Below are 16,283 nucleotides of genomic sequence, written 5' to 3'. Positions count from 1 at the left end.
CCTGGAGGTAAGTCTCGGTGCTGTCTCCACCTGGAGGTAAGTCCCGGTGCTTTCTCCACCAGGTGGTAAGTCCCGGTACTGTCTCCACCTGGAGGTAAGTCCCGGTGCTGTCTCCACCTGGAGGTAAGTCCCGGTACTGTCTCCACCTGGTGGTAAGTCCCGGTACTGTCTCCACCTGGTGGTAAGTCCAGGTACTGTCTCCATCTGGTGGTAAGTCCCGGTACTGTCTCCACCTGGTGGTAAGTCCCGGTACTGCCTCCACCTGGAGGTAAGTCCCGGTACTGTCTCCACCTGGAGGTAAGTCCCGGTACTGTCTCCACCTGGTGGTAAGTCCCGGTACTGTCTCCACCTGGAGGTAAGTCCCGGTGCTGTCTCCACCTGGAGGTAAGTCTCGGTGCTGTCTCCACCTGGAGGTAAGTCCCGGTGCTTTCTCCACCAGGTGGTAAGTCCCGGTACTGTCTCCACCTGGAGGTAAGTCCCGGTGCTGTCTCCACCTGGAGGTAAGTCCCGGTACTGTCTCCACCTGGAGGTAAGTCCCGGTGCTGTCTCCACCTGGTGGTAAGTCCCGGTACTGTCTCCACCTGGAGGTAAGTCCCGGTGCTGTCTCCACCTGGAGGTAAGTCCCGGTACTGTCTCCACCTGGTGGTAAGTCCCGGTACTGTCTCCACCTGGAGGTAAGTCCCGGTACTGTCTCCACCTGGTGGTAAGTCCAGGTACTGTCTCCATCTGGTGGTAAGTCCCGGTACTGTCTCCACCTGGTGGTAAGTCCCGGTACTGTCCCCTCAACCCCCGTCACATGACCGCCGTGACCTGTTGTCCAGGAAAGAAGTCCGTGCAGCAGTCCTGTCCCGTCCTCCTCGCGCAACAACACCAGAGCTCCGACCTCGCCTCACTTCCCTCTGGTCAGCAAACGCTACACAACACTACACAACGCCACACAACACGCCATGACGACACCACACGGCTCAACACAACACCACGCGACTCAACGGAACGCAACACCTGAGACAACCCGACACAAAATGACACGACTTGACTCGATACAACGTGAAATGACTCCACTCGACACGACACAAACATGACACAATTCAACACAACATAACTTAACCCGATACAACGTGAAATGACTCCACTCGACACGACACAACATGACACAACTCAGCACAACATAACTTAACCATATAAAATGTGAAATGGCTCCACTCGACATGATACAACTCACCTCGACACAACATGACACAACTCATCACGACACAACTCAACACGACACAATATGACACAACTCAACATGACAAAACCCAACACGGCAACATGACACAACTCAACACGGCTCGACTCAACATGACACAACTCACCAAGACACAAGTCAACACAACTTAACTTAACCCTATACAACGTGAAACGACTACACTAGACACAACTCAACAAGACACAAGTCAACACAACTTAACTTAACCCTATACAACGTGAAACGACTACACTCGACACAACTCAACAAGACACAAGTCAACACAACTTAACTTAACCCTATACAACGTGAAACGACTACACTCAACTCAACTCAACAAGACACAATGTGACACAACTCAACACAACATAACTTAACCCTGTACAACGTGAAACGACTACACTCGACACAACACGACACAACAAGACACGACAAAACATGACACAACACAACACAACTCAACACATAACTTAACCTGATGGAACGTGAAATGACTCCACTCAACACAACACAACCTGATACAACTCAACACAACACAACTCAACACAACACAACATGACACAACTCATCACGACACAACGTGACACAACACAACATAACTTAACCCGATGCAACGTGAAATGACTCCACTCGACACGACTCGACACAACATGACACAACTCAGCACAACATAACTTAACCATATAAAATGTGAAATGGCTCCACTCGACATGATACAACTCACCTCGACACAACATGACACAACTCATCACGACACAACTCAACACGACACAACATGACACAACTCAACATGACACAACTCAACACAACATGACACAACACAACTCAACACAGCTTGACTCAACATGACACAACTCACCAAGACACAAGTCAACACAACTTAACTTAACCCTATACAACGTGAAACGACTACACTCGACACAACAAGACACGACAAAACATGACACAACACAACATGACACAACAGGACACAACTCAAAATGACACAACTCAACACGACAACGCAACATGACACAATACAACTTTGACACAACTCAATACAAGTCAACATGACACAACTCAACACGACACAACACATGACACAACTCAACACGATACAACATAACACGACACAACATGACACAACAAAACAAAACATGACACAACTCAACAAGACACAACACGACACAACTCAACAAGACACGACATGACACAACATAACACAACTCAACAAGATACAACATGACACAACACACCATAACACAACTCAACACAAAATGACACAACACATCACATAACTCAACACAACACAACACAACATCGCATAACTCAACAAGACACAACATGACACAACACACCATGGCACAACTCAACACGAGACACAGCATGACATAACTCAACACAACACAACTCAATACGACACATCATGACACAAGACACAACAAGACACAAAATGACACAACACAACATGACACAACTCAACACAACACAACTCAACACAACTTGACACAACACGACACTACTCAACACGATACAACTCAACATAACACAACTTGACACAACACAACACAACTCAACACGAAATAACATGACACAACAAGACACAAAATGACACAACTCAACACGACACAACATGACGCAACTCAACACGACACAACACAACATGACACAACTGAACATGACACAACTCAACACGACATAACATGACACAACAAGACGAAATGACACAACACAACCCGACACAACATGACACAACTCAACACAACATGACACAACTCAACAAGACACAATTCAACACAACTTAACAAGACACAACATGACACAACTCAACAAGACACAACAAGGCACAACATAACACAACACAACATGACACAACAAGACACAACAAGGCACAACATGACACACTACATGACACAGCACAACAAGACACAACATGACACAACACAACAAGACACAACATGACACAACTCAACAAGACACAACAAGGCACAACATAACACAACACAACATGACACAACAAGACACAACATGACACAACAAGGCACAACAAGGCACAACATGACACACTACATGACACAGCACAACAAGACACAACATGACACAACACAACAAGACACAACATGACCCGTGAGGCTCTCTGCAGGGTTTCCGCGGCAACTTTGGCGATTTGGGCGGCGCCTTGAGGGACAGGAGGCGGGACATAGCAGAAAGCAGCAGCTCTGATTCGCCGGACGAGGAGAAGCTGGCCGCCTTGTCAGGTACCTCAGCCAATCAGGATGGGCGCGGTGGTCACATGATGACTTTCTTCTCTCCCAGACTTTCCCGTTCCTCCGTTCTTGGAGGCCTTAAAAGACAAAGAGGGGTCTGCTGAACATCACGTCAAGAAGCAGGAGCGTAAGGAGATTCCCTGACGTTGTTGGCGTCACGACACTGTGTGTGTGTGTGTGTGTTGCTGATGTTGTGTTGTTGTTGTGTTGTTGTTGTGTTGTTGTTCAGGTGTGGCGATGACGGAGAGAAGAATGCAAACATTGTCTGTCAACACGCTCTTGTGTTTTTATCTCCTTCTGTAAGTTGCTCACCCACAACCTTTCTACACGTGCTCCTGTCGTGTGTGTGTGTGTGTGTGTGTGTGTGTGTGTGTGCGTGGGTGTGTGTGTTCTTGTATTTCTGCCCTTCTTGAGACATCAACAAGGAAAATTACCTTTTTGCATCTAATAGAGAGCCAAATACCAGAGTCCGTGAACATTGCTCCAAAGTCAGGATTTTTTTTGTTGATTTAATGTGCATACAAAAGTAAACATTGCAAAGGCAGCAATATATGATACAACAAGATGGCAGCTAAATAAAGACTTCCCTATTCATCTCCGAAAAAACCCGAAATCTATTCAAATGAGGGTGGTCCCAAAAAGGAGAGTTTTTTCAAATTGACAGTGTGTCGCTTTTAAAAGGGCTCCTTCTTTGGTCAACATATGAAATAACAAGTGTGTGTGAAAATTTGAAGTGCTCCCCCTCTGGTCAACATATGTAATAACAAGTGTGTGTAGGAAATTGAAGTGGGCCCCTTTTGGCCATTTTTTTCTTAAAATAAATAAGTATGCATATAGAGACTTACTGTAAAAAAAAAGTAAATAATGAAGATTAAAAACTGATTAAAAACAAACAATTCAACAACAACTTAAAGCAGTCTTTTTCTTATAAAGTTGGGAACACGTTCTCGTATTCTTTCTGTTTCTATAAAGTTGAACTATTTTCTTGTAAAATTGTTAATTTTTTTTAATGTAAAATTATTACTTTTTGTGTAAAATTGTTACTTTTTAATGCAAAATGGTGACGTTTTAAAAGAGCTCCCCCACTGGCCAACATATGTAATAACAAGTGTGTGTAAGAAATTGAAAAGTGCCCCTTTTGGCCAAAACTAATTTATATATATATATATATATATATATATATATATATGAGAGAGAGAGAGAGAGAGAGAGAGAGAGAGAGAGAGAGAGAGAGAGAGAGAGAGAGAGAGAGAGAGAGAGAGAGAGAGAGAGAGAGAGAGAGTTATATATATCTATATGTATATATATATATATATATATATGGATATATATATATAGAGAGAGAGTTATATATATATATATATATATATATATATATATAAATAAATTTTGGCCAAAAGGGCCACTTTTCATATATATATATACATATATATATATATATATATACATTTGTGTGTATGTATATATGTGTATATATATATATATATATACACATATATATATATATATATATATATATATATATATATATATATATATATATATATATATATATATGTATATATATATATATATGTATATAATTTGGGCCAAAAGGGCGGATTTCAATTTCTTACACACACTTGTTATTACATTTGTTGGCCAGAGGGGGAGCTCTTTTAAAACCGTCACACAAATGACAAATGACACCATTTTGCGTTAAAAAGTAATAAATCATATATACATATATATGTATGTATATATATATGTATATACATATATGTATGTTTATATACATATACATTTATATATATGTAAATAAAATTATATATATAAAGAAAAAGTATATATATAATATATAAAACATATAATGTTTTAAAAGATTTATATATACATATATTAATTTAGAAGAAAATATATTGTTATATTTTAAATATATGTATATATGTTTTTTTTCTTCTAAATATATATATATACACACACATTATATATATATATATATTATATGTATATATATATATATGTGTGTGTGTGTAGAGAGAAATACTGTAATAACTTGAAGTAAATAATAATGATTATAAACCAATTTTTAAAAATAGTTTTAAAAAATGCACTAAAAGCAGACTTTTCCTCACAAAGTGTTGACTTTTTTCTCATAAAATAGGTAACAATTTCTCATATTTTTTCTGTTTCTGTAACGTTGCACTACTTTCTCTTAAAATTATTTTAACGCAAAACGGTGACATTTGTCAAATAAAATTCCGACTTTAATCACAATATTGCCAATTTTTTTGTTGCTCTTGTAAAATAGTGAGATTTTTTGTGTAAAATTTTGACTTTTGTCATAATTTTGCAGAGTAAAATTGCGATTATTATTATAATGTTGCTAAAATTTTAAAGTTTTTTTTCCAAAATTGTGACTTTTGTCAAGTAAAATCTTTTCATAAAATTGCCAAGAGTCTAAACTTTTCTTGTAAAATTGCAATGTTCAGCGTGTGCGTGCTGGTGCTGTCCTCGTGTTACCTGAGTGTGAAGATGTTGTCCTTGGAGCAGAGACTCAGCACGCTGGGCTCCATGGCAGACTTGGCCCAGCACCAGTAAGTTGATGGAACCTTCCGGAACACCAGGATGAGTGAAGCCCTCCTGAGCTAATTAGCATAATTGGTATTATTGTTTGTTTTTTTACCTTCCAGAAAAGACCTTCTGCAAGGCAGTGGTGACGTCAGCAGTGAGCTCTTGTCCGAGCTTTTAACCATCAACCTGAGGAAGCTGGAGAAGGTCAAGTGACACCAAACACTACATCTTAAACTAAACAACAGCGTGGTAGCATCAAACTCTTCAGACTAGCTAATAGATGCTAACTAAATTAAATAATAGCGTAGTAGCATTAAAAATTTCAGACTCGCTAATAGATGCTAACTGAATGAGACAATAGCGTGGTAGCATCAAACACTTCAGACTAGCTAATAGATGCTAACTAAATTAAATAATAGCGTGGTAGCATTAAACATTTCAGACTCGCTAATAGATGCTAACTGAATTAGACAAAGTGGTAGCATCAAACACTTCAGACTTGCTAATAGATGCTAACTAAACTAAATAATAGCCTGGTAGCATTAAAAATTTCAGACTCACTAATAGATGCTAATTGAATGAGACAATAGCATGGTAGCATCAAACACTTCAGACTAGCTAATAGATGCTAACTAAATTAAATAATAGTGTAGTAGCATTAAAAATTTCAGACTCGCTCATAGATGCTAACTGAATGAGACAATAGCGTGGTAGCATCACACACTTCAGACTAGCTAATAGATGCTAACTGAATTAAATAATAGCGTGGTAGCATTAAACATTTCAGACTCGCTAATAGATGCTAAGTGAATTAAACAATAGAGTGGTAGCATCAAACACTTCAGACTTGCTAATAGATGCTAACTAAACTAAATAATAGCCTGGTAGCATTACAAATTTCAGACCCACTAATAGATGCTAGTTGAATGAGACAATAGCGTGGTAGCATCAAACACTTCAGACTAGCTAATAGATGCTAACTAAATTAAATAATAGTGTGGTAGCATTAAAAATTTCAGACCCACTAATTGATGCTAATTGAATGAGACAATAGCGTGGTAGCATCAAACACTTCAGACCAGCTAATAGATGCTAACTAAATTAAATAATAGTGTGGTAGCATTAAAAATGTCAGACTCGCTCATAGATGCTAACTGAATGAGACAATAGCGTGGTAGCATCAAACACTTTAGACTAGCAAATAGATGCTAACTGAATGAGACAATAGAGTGGTAGCATCACACACCTCAGACTAGCTAATAGATGCTAACCAAATTAAATAATAGCGTGGTAGCATTAAACATTTCAGACTCGCTAATAGATGCTAACTGAATGAGACAATAGAGTGGTAGCATCACACACCTCAGACTAGCTAATAGATGCTAACTAAATTAAATAATAGTGTAGTAGCATTAAAAATTTCAGACTCGCTCATAGATGCTAACTGAATGAGACAATAGCGTGGTAGCATCACACACTTCAGACTAGCTAATAGATGCTAACTAAATTAAATAATAGCGTAGTAGCATTAAAAATTTCAGACTCGCTAATAGATGCTAACTGAATGAGACAATAGCGTGGTAGCATCAAACACTTCAGACTAGCTAATAAATGCTAACTAAATTAAATAATAGCGTGGTAGCATTAAACATTTCAGACTCGCTAATAGATGCTAACTGAATTAGACAATAAAGTGGTAGCATCAAACACTTCAGACTCGCTAATAGATGCCAACTCAATTAAATAATAGTGTGGTAGCATTAAAAATTTCAGACTCGCTAATAGATGCTAACTAAATTAGACAATAGCGTGGTAGCATCACACACTTCAGACTAGCTAATAGATGCTAACTAAACCAAACAATAGCGTGGTAGTATCAAACATTTCAGACTCCCTAATAAATGCTAACTAAATTAAACAACAGCATGATAGCATCAAACTCTTCAGACTCGCTAATAGATGCCAACTCAATTAAATAATAGTGTGGTAGCATTAAAAATGTCAGACTCGCTCATAGATGCTAACTGAATGAGACAATAGCGTGGTAGCATCAAACACTTTAGACTAGCAAATAGATGCTAACTGAATGAGACAATAGCGTGGTAGCATCAAACATTTCAGACTAGCTAATAGATGCTAACTAAATTAAATAATAGCGTAGTAGCATTAAAAATTTCAGACTCGCACATAGATGCTAACTGAATGAGACAATAGCGTGGTAGCATCAAACACTTCAGACTAGCTAATAGATGCTAACTAAATTAAATAATAGCGTGGTAGCATTAAACATTTCAGACTCGCTAATAGATGCTAACTGAATTAGACAATAAAGTGGTAGCATCAAACACTTCAGACTTGCTAATAGATGCTAACTAAACTAAATAATAGCCTGGCAGCATTAAAAATTTCAGACTCACTAATAGATGCTAATTGAATGAGACAATAGCGTGGTAGCATCAAACACTTCAGACTTGCTAATAGATGCTAACTAAACTAAATAATAGCCTGGTAGCATTAAAAATTTCAGACTCACTAATAGATGCTAATTGAATGAGACAATAGCGTGGTAGCATCAAACACTTCAGACTAGCTAATAGATGCTAACTAAATTAAGTAATAGTGTAGTAGCATTAAAAATTTCAGACTCGCTCATAGATGCTATCTGAATGAGACAATAGCGTGGTAGCATCACACACTTCAGACTAGCTAATAGATGCTAATTAAATTAAATAATAGTGTGGTAGCATTAACAATTTCAGACTCGCTAATAGATGCTAACTGAATGAGACAATAGCGTGGTAGCATCACACACTTCAGACTAGCTAATAGATGCTAACTAAACTAAATAATAGCCTGGTAGCATTAAAAATTTCAGACTCACTAATAGATGCTAATTGAATGAGACAATAGCGTGGTAGCATCAAACACTTCAGACTAGCTAATAGATGCTAACTAAACCAAACAATAGTGTGGTAGAATCAAACATTTCAGACTCGCTAATAGATGCTAACTGAATGAGCCGATAGCGTGGTAGCATCACACACTTCAGACTCGCTAATAGATGCTAACTGAATGACACAATAGCGTGGTATCATCGAACACTTCAGACTAGCTAATAGATGCTAACTAAATTAAATAATAATGTGGTAGCATTAAAAATTTCAGACTCGCTAATAGATGCTAACTGAATGAGACAATAGCGTGGTAGCATCACACACTTCAGACTAGCTAATAGATGCTAACTAAACTAAATAATAGCCTGGTAGCATTAAAAATTTCAGACTCACTAATAGATGCTAATTGAATGAGACAATAGCGTGGTAGCATCAAACACTTCAGACTAGCTAATAGATGCTAACTAAACCAAACAATAGTGTGGTAGAATCAAACATTTCAGACTCGCTAATAGATGCTAACTGAATGAGCCGATAGCGTGGTAGCATCACACACTTCAGACTCGCTAATAGATGCTAACTGAATGACACAATAGCGTGGTATCATCGAACACTTCAGACTAGCTAATAGATGCTAACTAAATTAAATAATAATGTGGTAGCATTAAAAATTTCAGACTCGCTAATATATGCTAACTGAATGAGACAATAGCGTGGTAGCATCACACATTTCAGACTCCCTAATAAATGCTAACTGAATTAGACAAAAGAGTGGTCGCATCACACACTTCAGACTAGCTAATAGATGCTAACTAAACTAAACAATAGCGTGGTAGCATCAAACATTTCAGACTCCCTAATAAATGCTAACTAAATCAAACAACAACGTGGTAGCATCAAACTCTTCAGACTCGCTAATAGATGCTAACTGAATTAAATAATAGTGTGGTAGCATTAAAAATGTCAGACTCGCTAATAGATGCTAACTGAATTAGACAATAGAGTGGTAGCACCACACACTTCAGACTAGCTAATAGATGCTAACTAAACTAAACAATAGCGTGGTAGCATCAAGCATTTCAGACTCCCTAATAAATGCTAACTAAATTAAACAACAACGTGGTAGCATCAAACTCTTCAGACTCGCTAATAGATGCTAACTGCTAACAGGACTAAATAATAGTGTGGTGGCATCATCAGACTAGATAACAGATGCTAAATTAATCTACAGCGTGGTAGCATCAAATAATTCTGACTAGCTAATACATTCTAAATTAAACAAAAGCGTGGTAGCATCAAACACTTCAGACTAGATAACAGATGCTAAATTAAACTATAGCTTGGTAGCATTGAACAATTCAGACTAACTAATACATTCTGAATTAAACAATAGTGTGGTAGCATCAAACACTTCAGACTAGCTAATACATTCTAAATTTAAAAAATAGCGTAGTAGGATAAAACACTTTGGACAAGCTAATAGATGCTAAATTAAACTATAGCCTGGTAGCATCAACCACTTTAGACTAGCTAACAGATGCTAAATTATACTATAGCATGGTAGCATCAACCACTTCAGAATAGCTAACAGATGCTAAATTAAATTAAAACGTAGTAGCGTAAAACACTTTACACTAGCTAACAGACACTAAATTAAACCATAGCATGGTAGAATCAAACATTTCAGACCAGCTAACGGATGCTAATTGAAACTATAGCGTGGTAGCATTGAACACTTCAGACTAGCTATTACATTCAAAATTAAACGATAGCGCGGTAGCATCAAATACTTCGGACTAGCTAACAGAAACTAAATTAAACCATAGCATGGTATCATAAAACACTTTAAACTAGCTAACAGATGCTTAATTAAACTATAGCGTGGTAGCATCAAACACTTTATATTAGCTAAGAGATGTTAAATTAAACTATAGCATAGTAGCATAAAACACTTTAGACAAGCTAACAGATGCTAAATTAACTATAACATGGTTGCGTCAAACGCTTTAGACGAGCTATTACATTCTAAATTAAACAATAGTGTGGTAGCATAAAATACTTCAGGCTAGCTAACAGATGCTAAATTAAACAATAGCACGCTAGCATCAAACACTTCAGACTAACTAATACATTCTAAATCAAACAATAGCATGGTAGCATCAAACACTTCAGACTAGAATACAGATACTAAATTAAACTATAGCGTGGTAGCATCAAATACTTTAGACTAGCTAAAAGATGCTAAATTAAACTATAGTGTGGTAGCATCAAATACTTCAGACTAGCTAACAGATGCTAAATTAAACAATAGCGCGCTAGCATCAAACACTTCAGACTAGCTAACAGATGCTAAATTAAACCTATAACGTAGTAGCGTAAAACATTTTAGACTAGCTAACGGACGCTAAATTAAACTAAAGCATGGTAGCATCAAATACTTCAGATGAGCAAACAGATTCTTAATTAAACTATAGTGTGGTAGCAACAAACACTTTAGACAAGCTAACAGATGCTAAATTAAACTAGTGTGGTCGCGTCAAACACTTCAGACTAGCTAATACATTCTAAATTAAACAATAGCCTGTTAGCATAAAACACTTTAGACTAGCTAACAGATGCTAAATTAAACTATTGCGTGGCCATGGTTGCATCAAATACTTTAGACTAGCTAAAAAATGCTAAATTAAACTATAGCGTGGTAGCATCAAACACTTCAGACTAGCTAACAAATGCTAAATTAAACTATAGCATAGTCGCATAAAACACTTTAGACTAGCTAATAGATGCTAAATTAAACTATAGCATAGTAGCACAAAACACTTCAGACTAGCTAACAGATGCTAAATTAACTATAACATGGTCGTGTCAAACGCTTTAGACGAGCTATTACATTCTAAAATAAACAATAGCATGGTAGCATCAAATAATTCAGACTAGCTAATACATTATCAATTAAACAATAGCCTGGTAGCATATAAGACTTTAGCTAACAGATGCTAAATCAAACAAAAGTGTGGTAGCATCAAATACTCTAGACTAGCTTATACATTCTATATCAAACATTAGCGTGGTAGCATCAAACACTTCAGAGCAGCTAATATATTCTTAAATATAGCGTAGTAGCATAAAACACTTCCGACTAGCTAACAGAGGCTAAATTAAACTATAGCGTAGTCAAACACTTCAGACTAGCTAACAAATGCTAAATTAAACCTAGAACGTAGTAGCGTAAAACACTTTAGACTAACTATCGGACGCTAAATTAAACTAAAGCATGGTAGCATCAAATACTTCAGATGAGCTAACAGATGCTAAATTAAACTATAGTGTGGTAGCATCAAACACTTCAGACTAGCTAATACATTCTATATTAAACATTAGCGTGGTAGCATCAAACACTTCAGACTAGTTAATACATTCTTAATTAAAATACATTCTTAATTATAGCATAGTAGCATAAAACACTTCAGACTAGCTAACAGAGGCTAAATTAAACTATAGCGTAGTCGTGTCAAACACTTCAGACTAGCTAACAGATGCTAAATTAAACCTATAACGTAGTAGCGTAAAAGACTTTAGACTAGCTAACGGACACTAAATAAACTAAAGCATGGTAGCATCAAATACTTCAGATGAGCTAACAGATGCTAAATTAAACTATAGTGTGGTAGCATAAAACACTTTAGACTAGCTAACAGATGCTAAATTAAACTATAGCATGGTAGCATCAAATACTTTAGACTAGCTAAAAGATGAAAAGTTAAACTATAGTGTGGTAGCATCAAACACTTCAGACTAGCTAACAAATGCTAAATTAAAACTATAATGTAGTAGCGTAAAACACTTTAGACTAGCTAACAGATGCTAAATTAAACAATAACATGGTAGCATCAAACACTTCAGACTAGCTAATATATTCTAAATGAAAAAATAGCGTAGTAGCATATAACACTTCAGACTAGCTAACAGATCCTAAATTAAACTATAGCGTGGTCACGTCAAACACTTCAGACTAGCTAAAAGATGCTAAATTAAACTATAGCATGGTATCATGAAACTCTTTAGACTAGCTAACGGATGCTAAATTAAACTATAGCGTGGTAGCATCAAACACTTTATACTAGCTAAGAGATGCTAAATTAAAATAAAGCGTGGTAGCATCAAACACTTTATACTAGCTAAGAGATGCTAAATTAAAATAAAGCGTGGTAGCATAAAACACTTTAGAATAGCTAACACATGCTAAATTAAACTATGGCATAGTAGCACAAAACACATTAGACTATCTAACAGATGCTAAATTAACTATAACATGGTCGCGTCAAACGCTTTAGACGAGCTATTACATTCTAAAATAAACAATAACGTGGTAGCATCAAATACTTTAGACTAGCTAAAAGATGCTAAATTAAACTATAACGTGGTATAGAATCAAATACTTCGGACTAGCTAATGCATTCTAAATTAAACAATAGCGTGGTAGCATCAAACACTTCAGACTAGCTATTACATTCTAAATTAAACAATAGCGTGGTAGCATCAAACACTTTAGACTAGCTAATATCTTCTGAAGTAAACTATTAGCATCAAACACCAGCTAACAGATGCTAAATTAAACTATAATTTTGTTGCATCAAACACTTCAGACTAGCTAACAGATGCTAAATTAAACTAGCGTGGTAGCATAAAACACTTTAGACTAACTAATGCTAAATTAAACTATAGTGTGGCAGCATAAAACACTTTAGACAGGCTAACAGATGCTAAATTAAACTATAACGTGGTCGTGTCAAACACTTCAGACTTGCTAATACATTCTAAATTAAAAAATAGTGTAGTAGCATCAAACACTTCAGACAAGCTAACAGATGCTAAATGAAACAATAGCGTGGTAGCATCAAACACTTCAGACTAGCTAACAGTTGCTAAATTAAATTATAGCATTGTAGCGCCCAAACACTTCAGATTCGCCAGCAGATGCTAAATCAAACAAGAGTGGTAGCGTTAAAACACTTTAAAAACCAGCAAACATTAAAATCCAAATTCAAACTATCATAGCTAGTCTGAAGCGTCCACACTATTAGTATTGTGTACGAGGCACACATGATGCGTTCAAATAACCTCGGAATTTGGAAGTCGGAGCTGGGAATGTCGTTACAGCCGAGTTGTGAGCAAGGACGGAAAACAAGATGGCCACATACATCCATCCATTTTCTACCGCTTGTCCCTTAGTCGCGGTCAAAAGTTTACATCCACATGTAAAGAACATAATGTCACGGCTGGCTTGAGTTTCCAAACATTTCTACAACTCTTATTTTTTTGTGATAGGGTGATTGGAGCACATACTTGTTGGTCACCAAAAAACATTCTTTTATGAATGTATTATATAGTGTAGCGTCCCGGAAAAGTTAGTGCCGCAAAGGATTCTGGGTATTTGTTTTGTTGTGTTTATGTTGTGTTACTGTGTGGGTGTTCTCCCGAAATGTGTTTGTCATTCTTGTTTGGTGTGGGTTCACAGTGTGGCGCATATTTGTAACAGTGTTAAAGTTGTTTATGCGCCCACCCTTAGTGTGACCTGCGTGGCTGTTGACCAAGTTTGCATCGCATTCACTTGTGTTTGTGTGTGTAAAAAACGTATATATTATGTGATTTTGCAGACATGCCGTCTATAAGGAGGGAAAACTGACTTAACGACAGGTTGTAGAGGACGTTAAAGGCAGTGCCTTTAAGGCACGCCCCTAATATTCTTGTCTGGGCGGGAAAACGGGAGAAATTCGGGAGAGTGGTTGCCCCGGGAGATTTTTGGGAGGGGCACTGAAATTCGGGATTCTGAAAATCGGGAGGGTTGTCAAGTATGGATGTCAGATGAAACAAAAATTGAGCTGTTGGGCCACAATACTCACTGTACTGTTTTTGGGGGGAGCAAAGGTAAGGCCTTTAATCCCAGGAACACCATGCCTACCGTCAAGTATTGTGGTTGTAGTGTTATGCCCTGGGCCTGTTTTGCTGCCAATGGAATTACTGCTTTACAAAGAGTAAATGGGACAGTTAAAAAATTTCTTCAGGACAACCTAAAATCATCAGTCCGGAGGTTGGGTCTTGGACGCAGTTGGGTGTTCTCAACAGGACAATGACCTCAAACATACATCAAAATTGGTAAAGGAATGGCTAAATCAGGCTAGAATTGAGGTTTTGGAACGTGTGGACAATGCTGAAGAAACAAGTCCATGCCGGAAAACCAACTGCACCAATTTTGTCAAGAGTGGTCAGAAATTCAAGTGGAAGGCTACCAAAAGCGCCTTATTGCAGTGAAACTTGTAAGCAAATATTAACATTGCTGTACGTATACTTTTGACCCAGCACATTTTCAGTAGACCCATAATAAAATCACAAAAGAACCAAACTTCATGAATGTTTTTTTTTGTGACCAACAAGTATGTGCTCCAATCACTCTATCACAAAAAAATAAGAGTGTGGGAGGGTGGGGGGGAGTGGGATCAGCGTGCCTGCAGGAGCAAAGGTCAGCGCCTCTGTCCACGGTGCTGAAGACAGAGCGAGACACAGCTGGCAGCTGATTAGACTTCCCAGGTGGTAGGAGTTGTCTAATCAGCTGTTGTCTTTAACAATAGCGGCCGGGAGCAGCAGGATGAGGAGGATTGGTGAGACTGAAAAGTCTGGAGAAAACTTTGCATAAAAAAACAACATACGATCATTAAAAAGCCTGTTAACCCTGCACGCTGGACTCCCGCGCCGTGTCTGACAGTGGGACTGCAAGGAAGCGACTTCCCCAAAGAGTTGTAGAAATGATCGGAAACTTAAGACAGCCACAATTTCTAATAACGGCGTTAAAAAAATATTCTATTATTACTTACATTCAGGCCAGGTCTTTGGAAGTAGTGAGTACTCGCCGACTTTCCCAGTACGAAATCCAACCTCGGGGTTGGGGGGGTTCGAGTTGTCAATTTTTGACTAGAAACTCCGATATTCCAACTTCCCAGTGCGAATGGAACGTAGCATCACCTTCCATTAGCAAGACAGGGGCGTTAGCGGCTAGGCTAGCAGCTAGCGACTAGGCTAGCAGCTAGTGACATTAGCGAGTAAAAGAACCGGGTGTTGTCTTCCAGGTGCAGAAGAGCCTGCAGAGACTTTTGGACGACGCTGCCTGATGAAAGCCTGCGATGAGGTGGCGACTTGTCCAGGGTGTACGCCGCCTTCCGTGCGATTGTAACAGAGATAGGCACCAGCGCCCCCAAAGGGAATATGCGGTCGAAAATGGATGGATGCCTGATGAAAGCGAAACAGTATTTTTCAGCCGCATGAACACTTGGTCTTGTATTAAAGTCACGTATTTTACACACCTAA

General features: G+C 38.0%; 1 protein-coding gene across 1 annotated transcript in view; it reads left to right on the top strand.

Annotated features, from left to right (window-relative positions):
- LOC133550580 (GRAM domain-containing protein 2B) overlaps window positions 1–16,283 on the top strand; it is a 29,881-nt gene extending 13,598 nt beyond the window's left edge. Inside the window, exons 8-14 of the mRNA XM_061896534.1 lie at window positions 822–902; window positions 3,351–3,465; window positions 3,524–3,601; window positions 3,704–3,773; window positions 5,946–6,050; window positions 6,147–6,231; window positions 16,046–16,283. Coding sequence (XP_061752518.1) covers window positions 822–902; window positions 3,351–3,465; window positions 3,524–3,601; window positions 3,704–3,773; window positions 5,946–6,050; window positions 6,147–6,231; window positions 16,046–16,087 — 576 coding nt within the window. The 3' untranslated portion in view covers window positions 16,088–16,283. The remainder of the gene's footprint in view (window positions 1–821; window positions 903–3,350; window positions 3,466–3,523; window positions 3,602–3,703; window positions 3,774–5,945; window positions 6,051–6,146; window positions 6,232–16,045) is intronic.

Source organism: Nerophis ophidion, linkage group LG01, assembly GCF_033978795.1.
Source record: "Nerophis ophidion isolate RoL-2023_Sa linkage group LG01, RoL_Noph_v1.0, whole genome shotgun sequence".
Classification (NCBI taxonomy): Eukaryota; Metazoa; Chordata; class Actinopteri; order Syngnathiformes; family Syngnathidae; genus Nerophis; species Nerophis ophidion.
The sequence above is the reverse complement of the archived record's forward strand: the minus strand, read 5'-3'. Positions and strand labels throughout refer to the sequence as shown.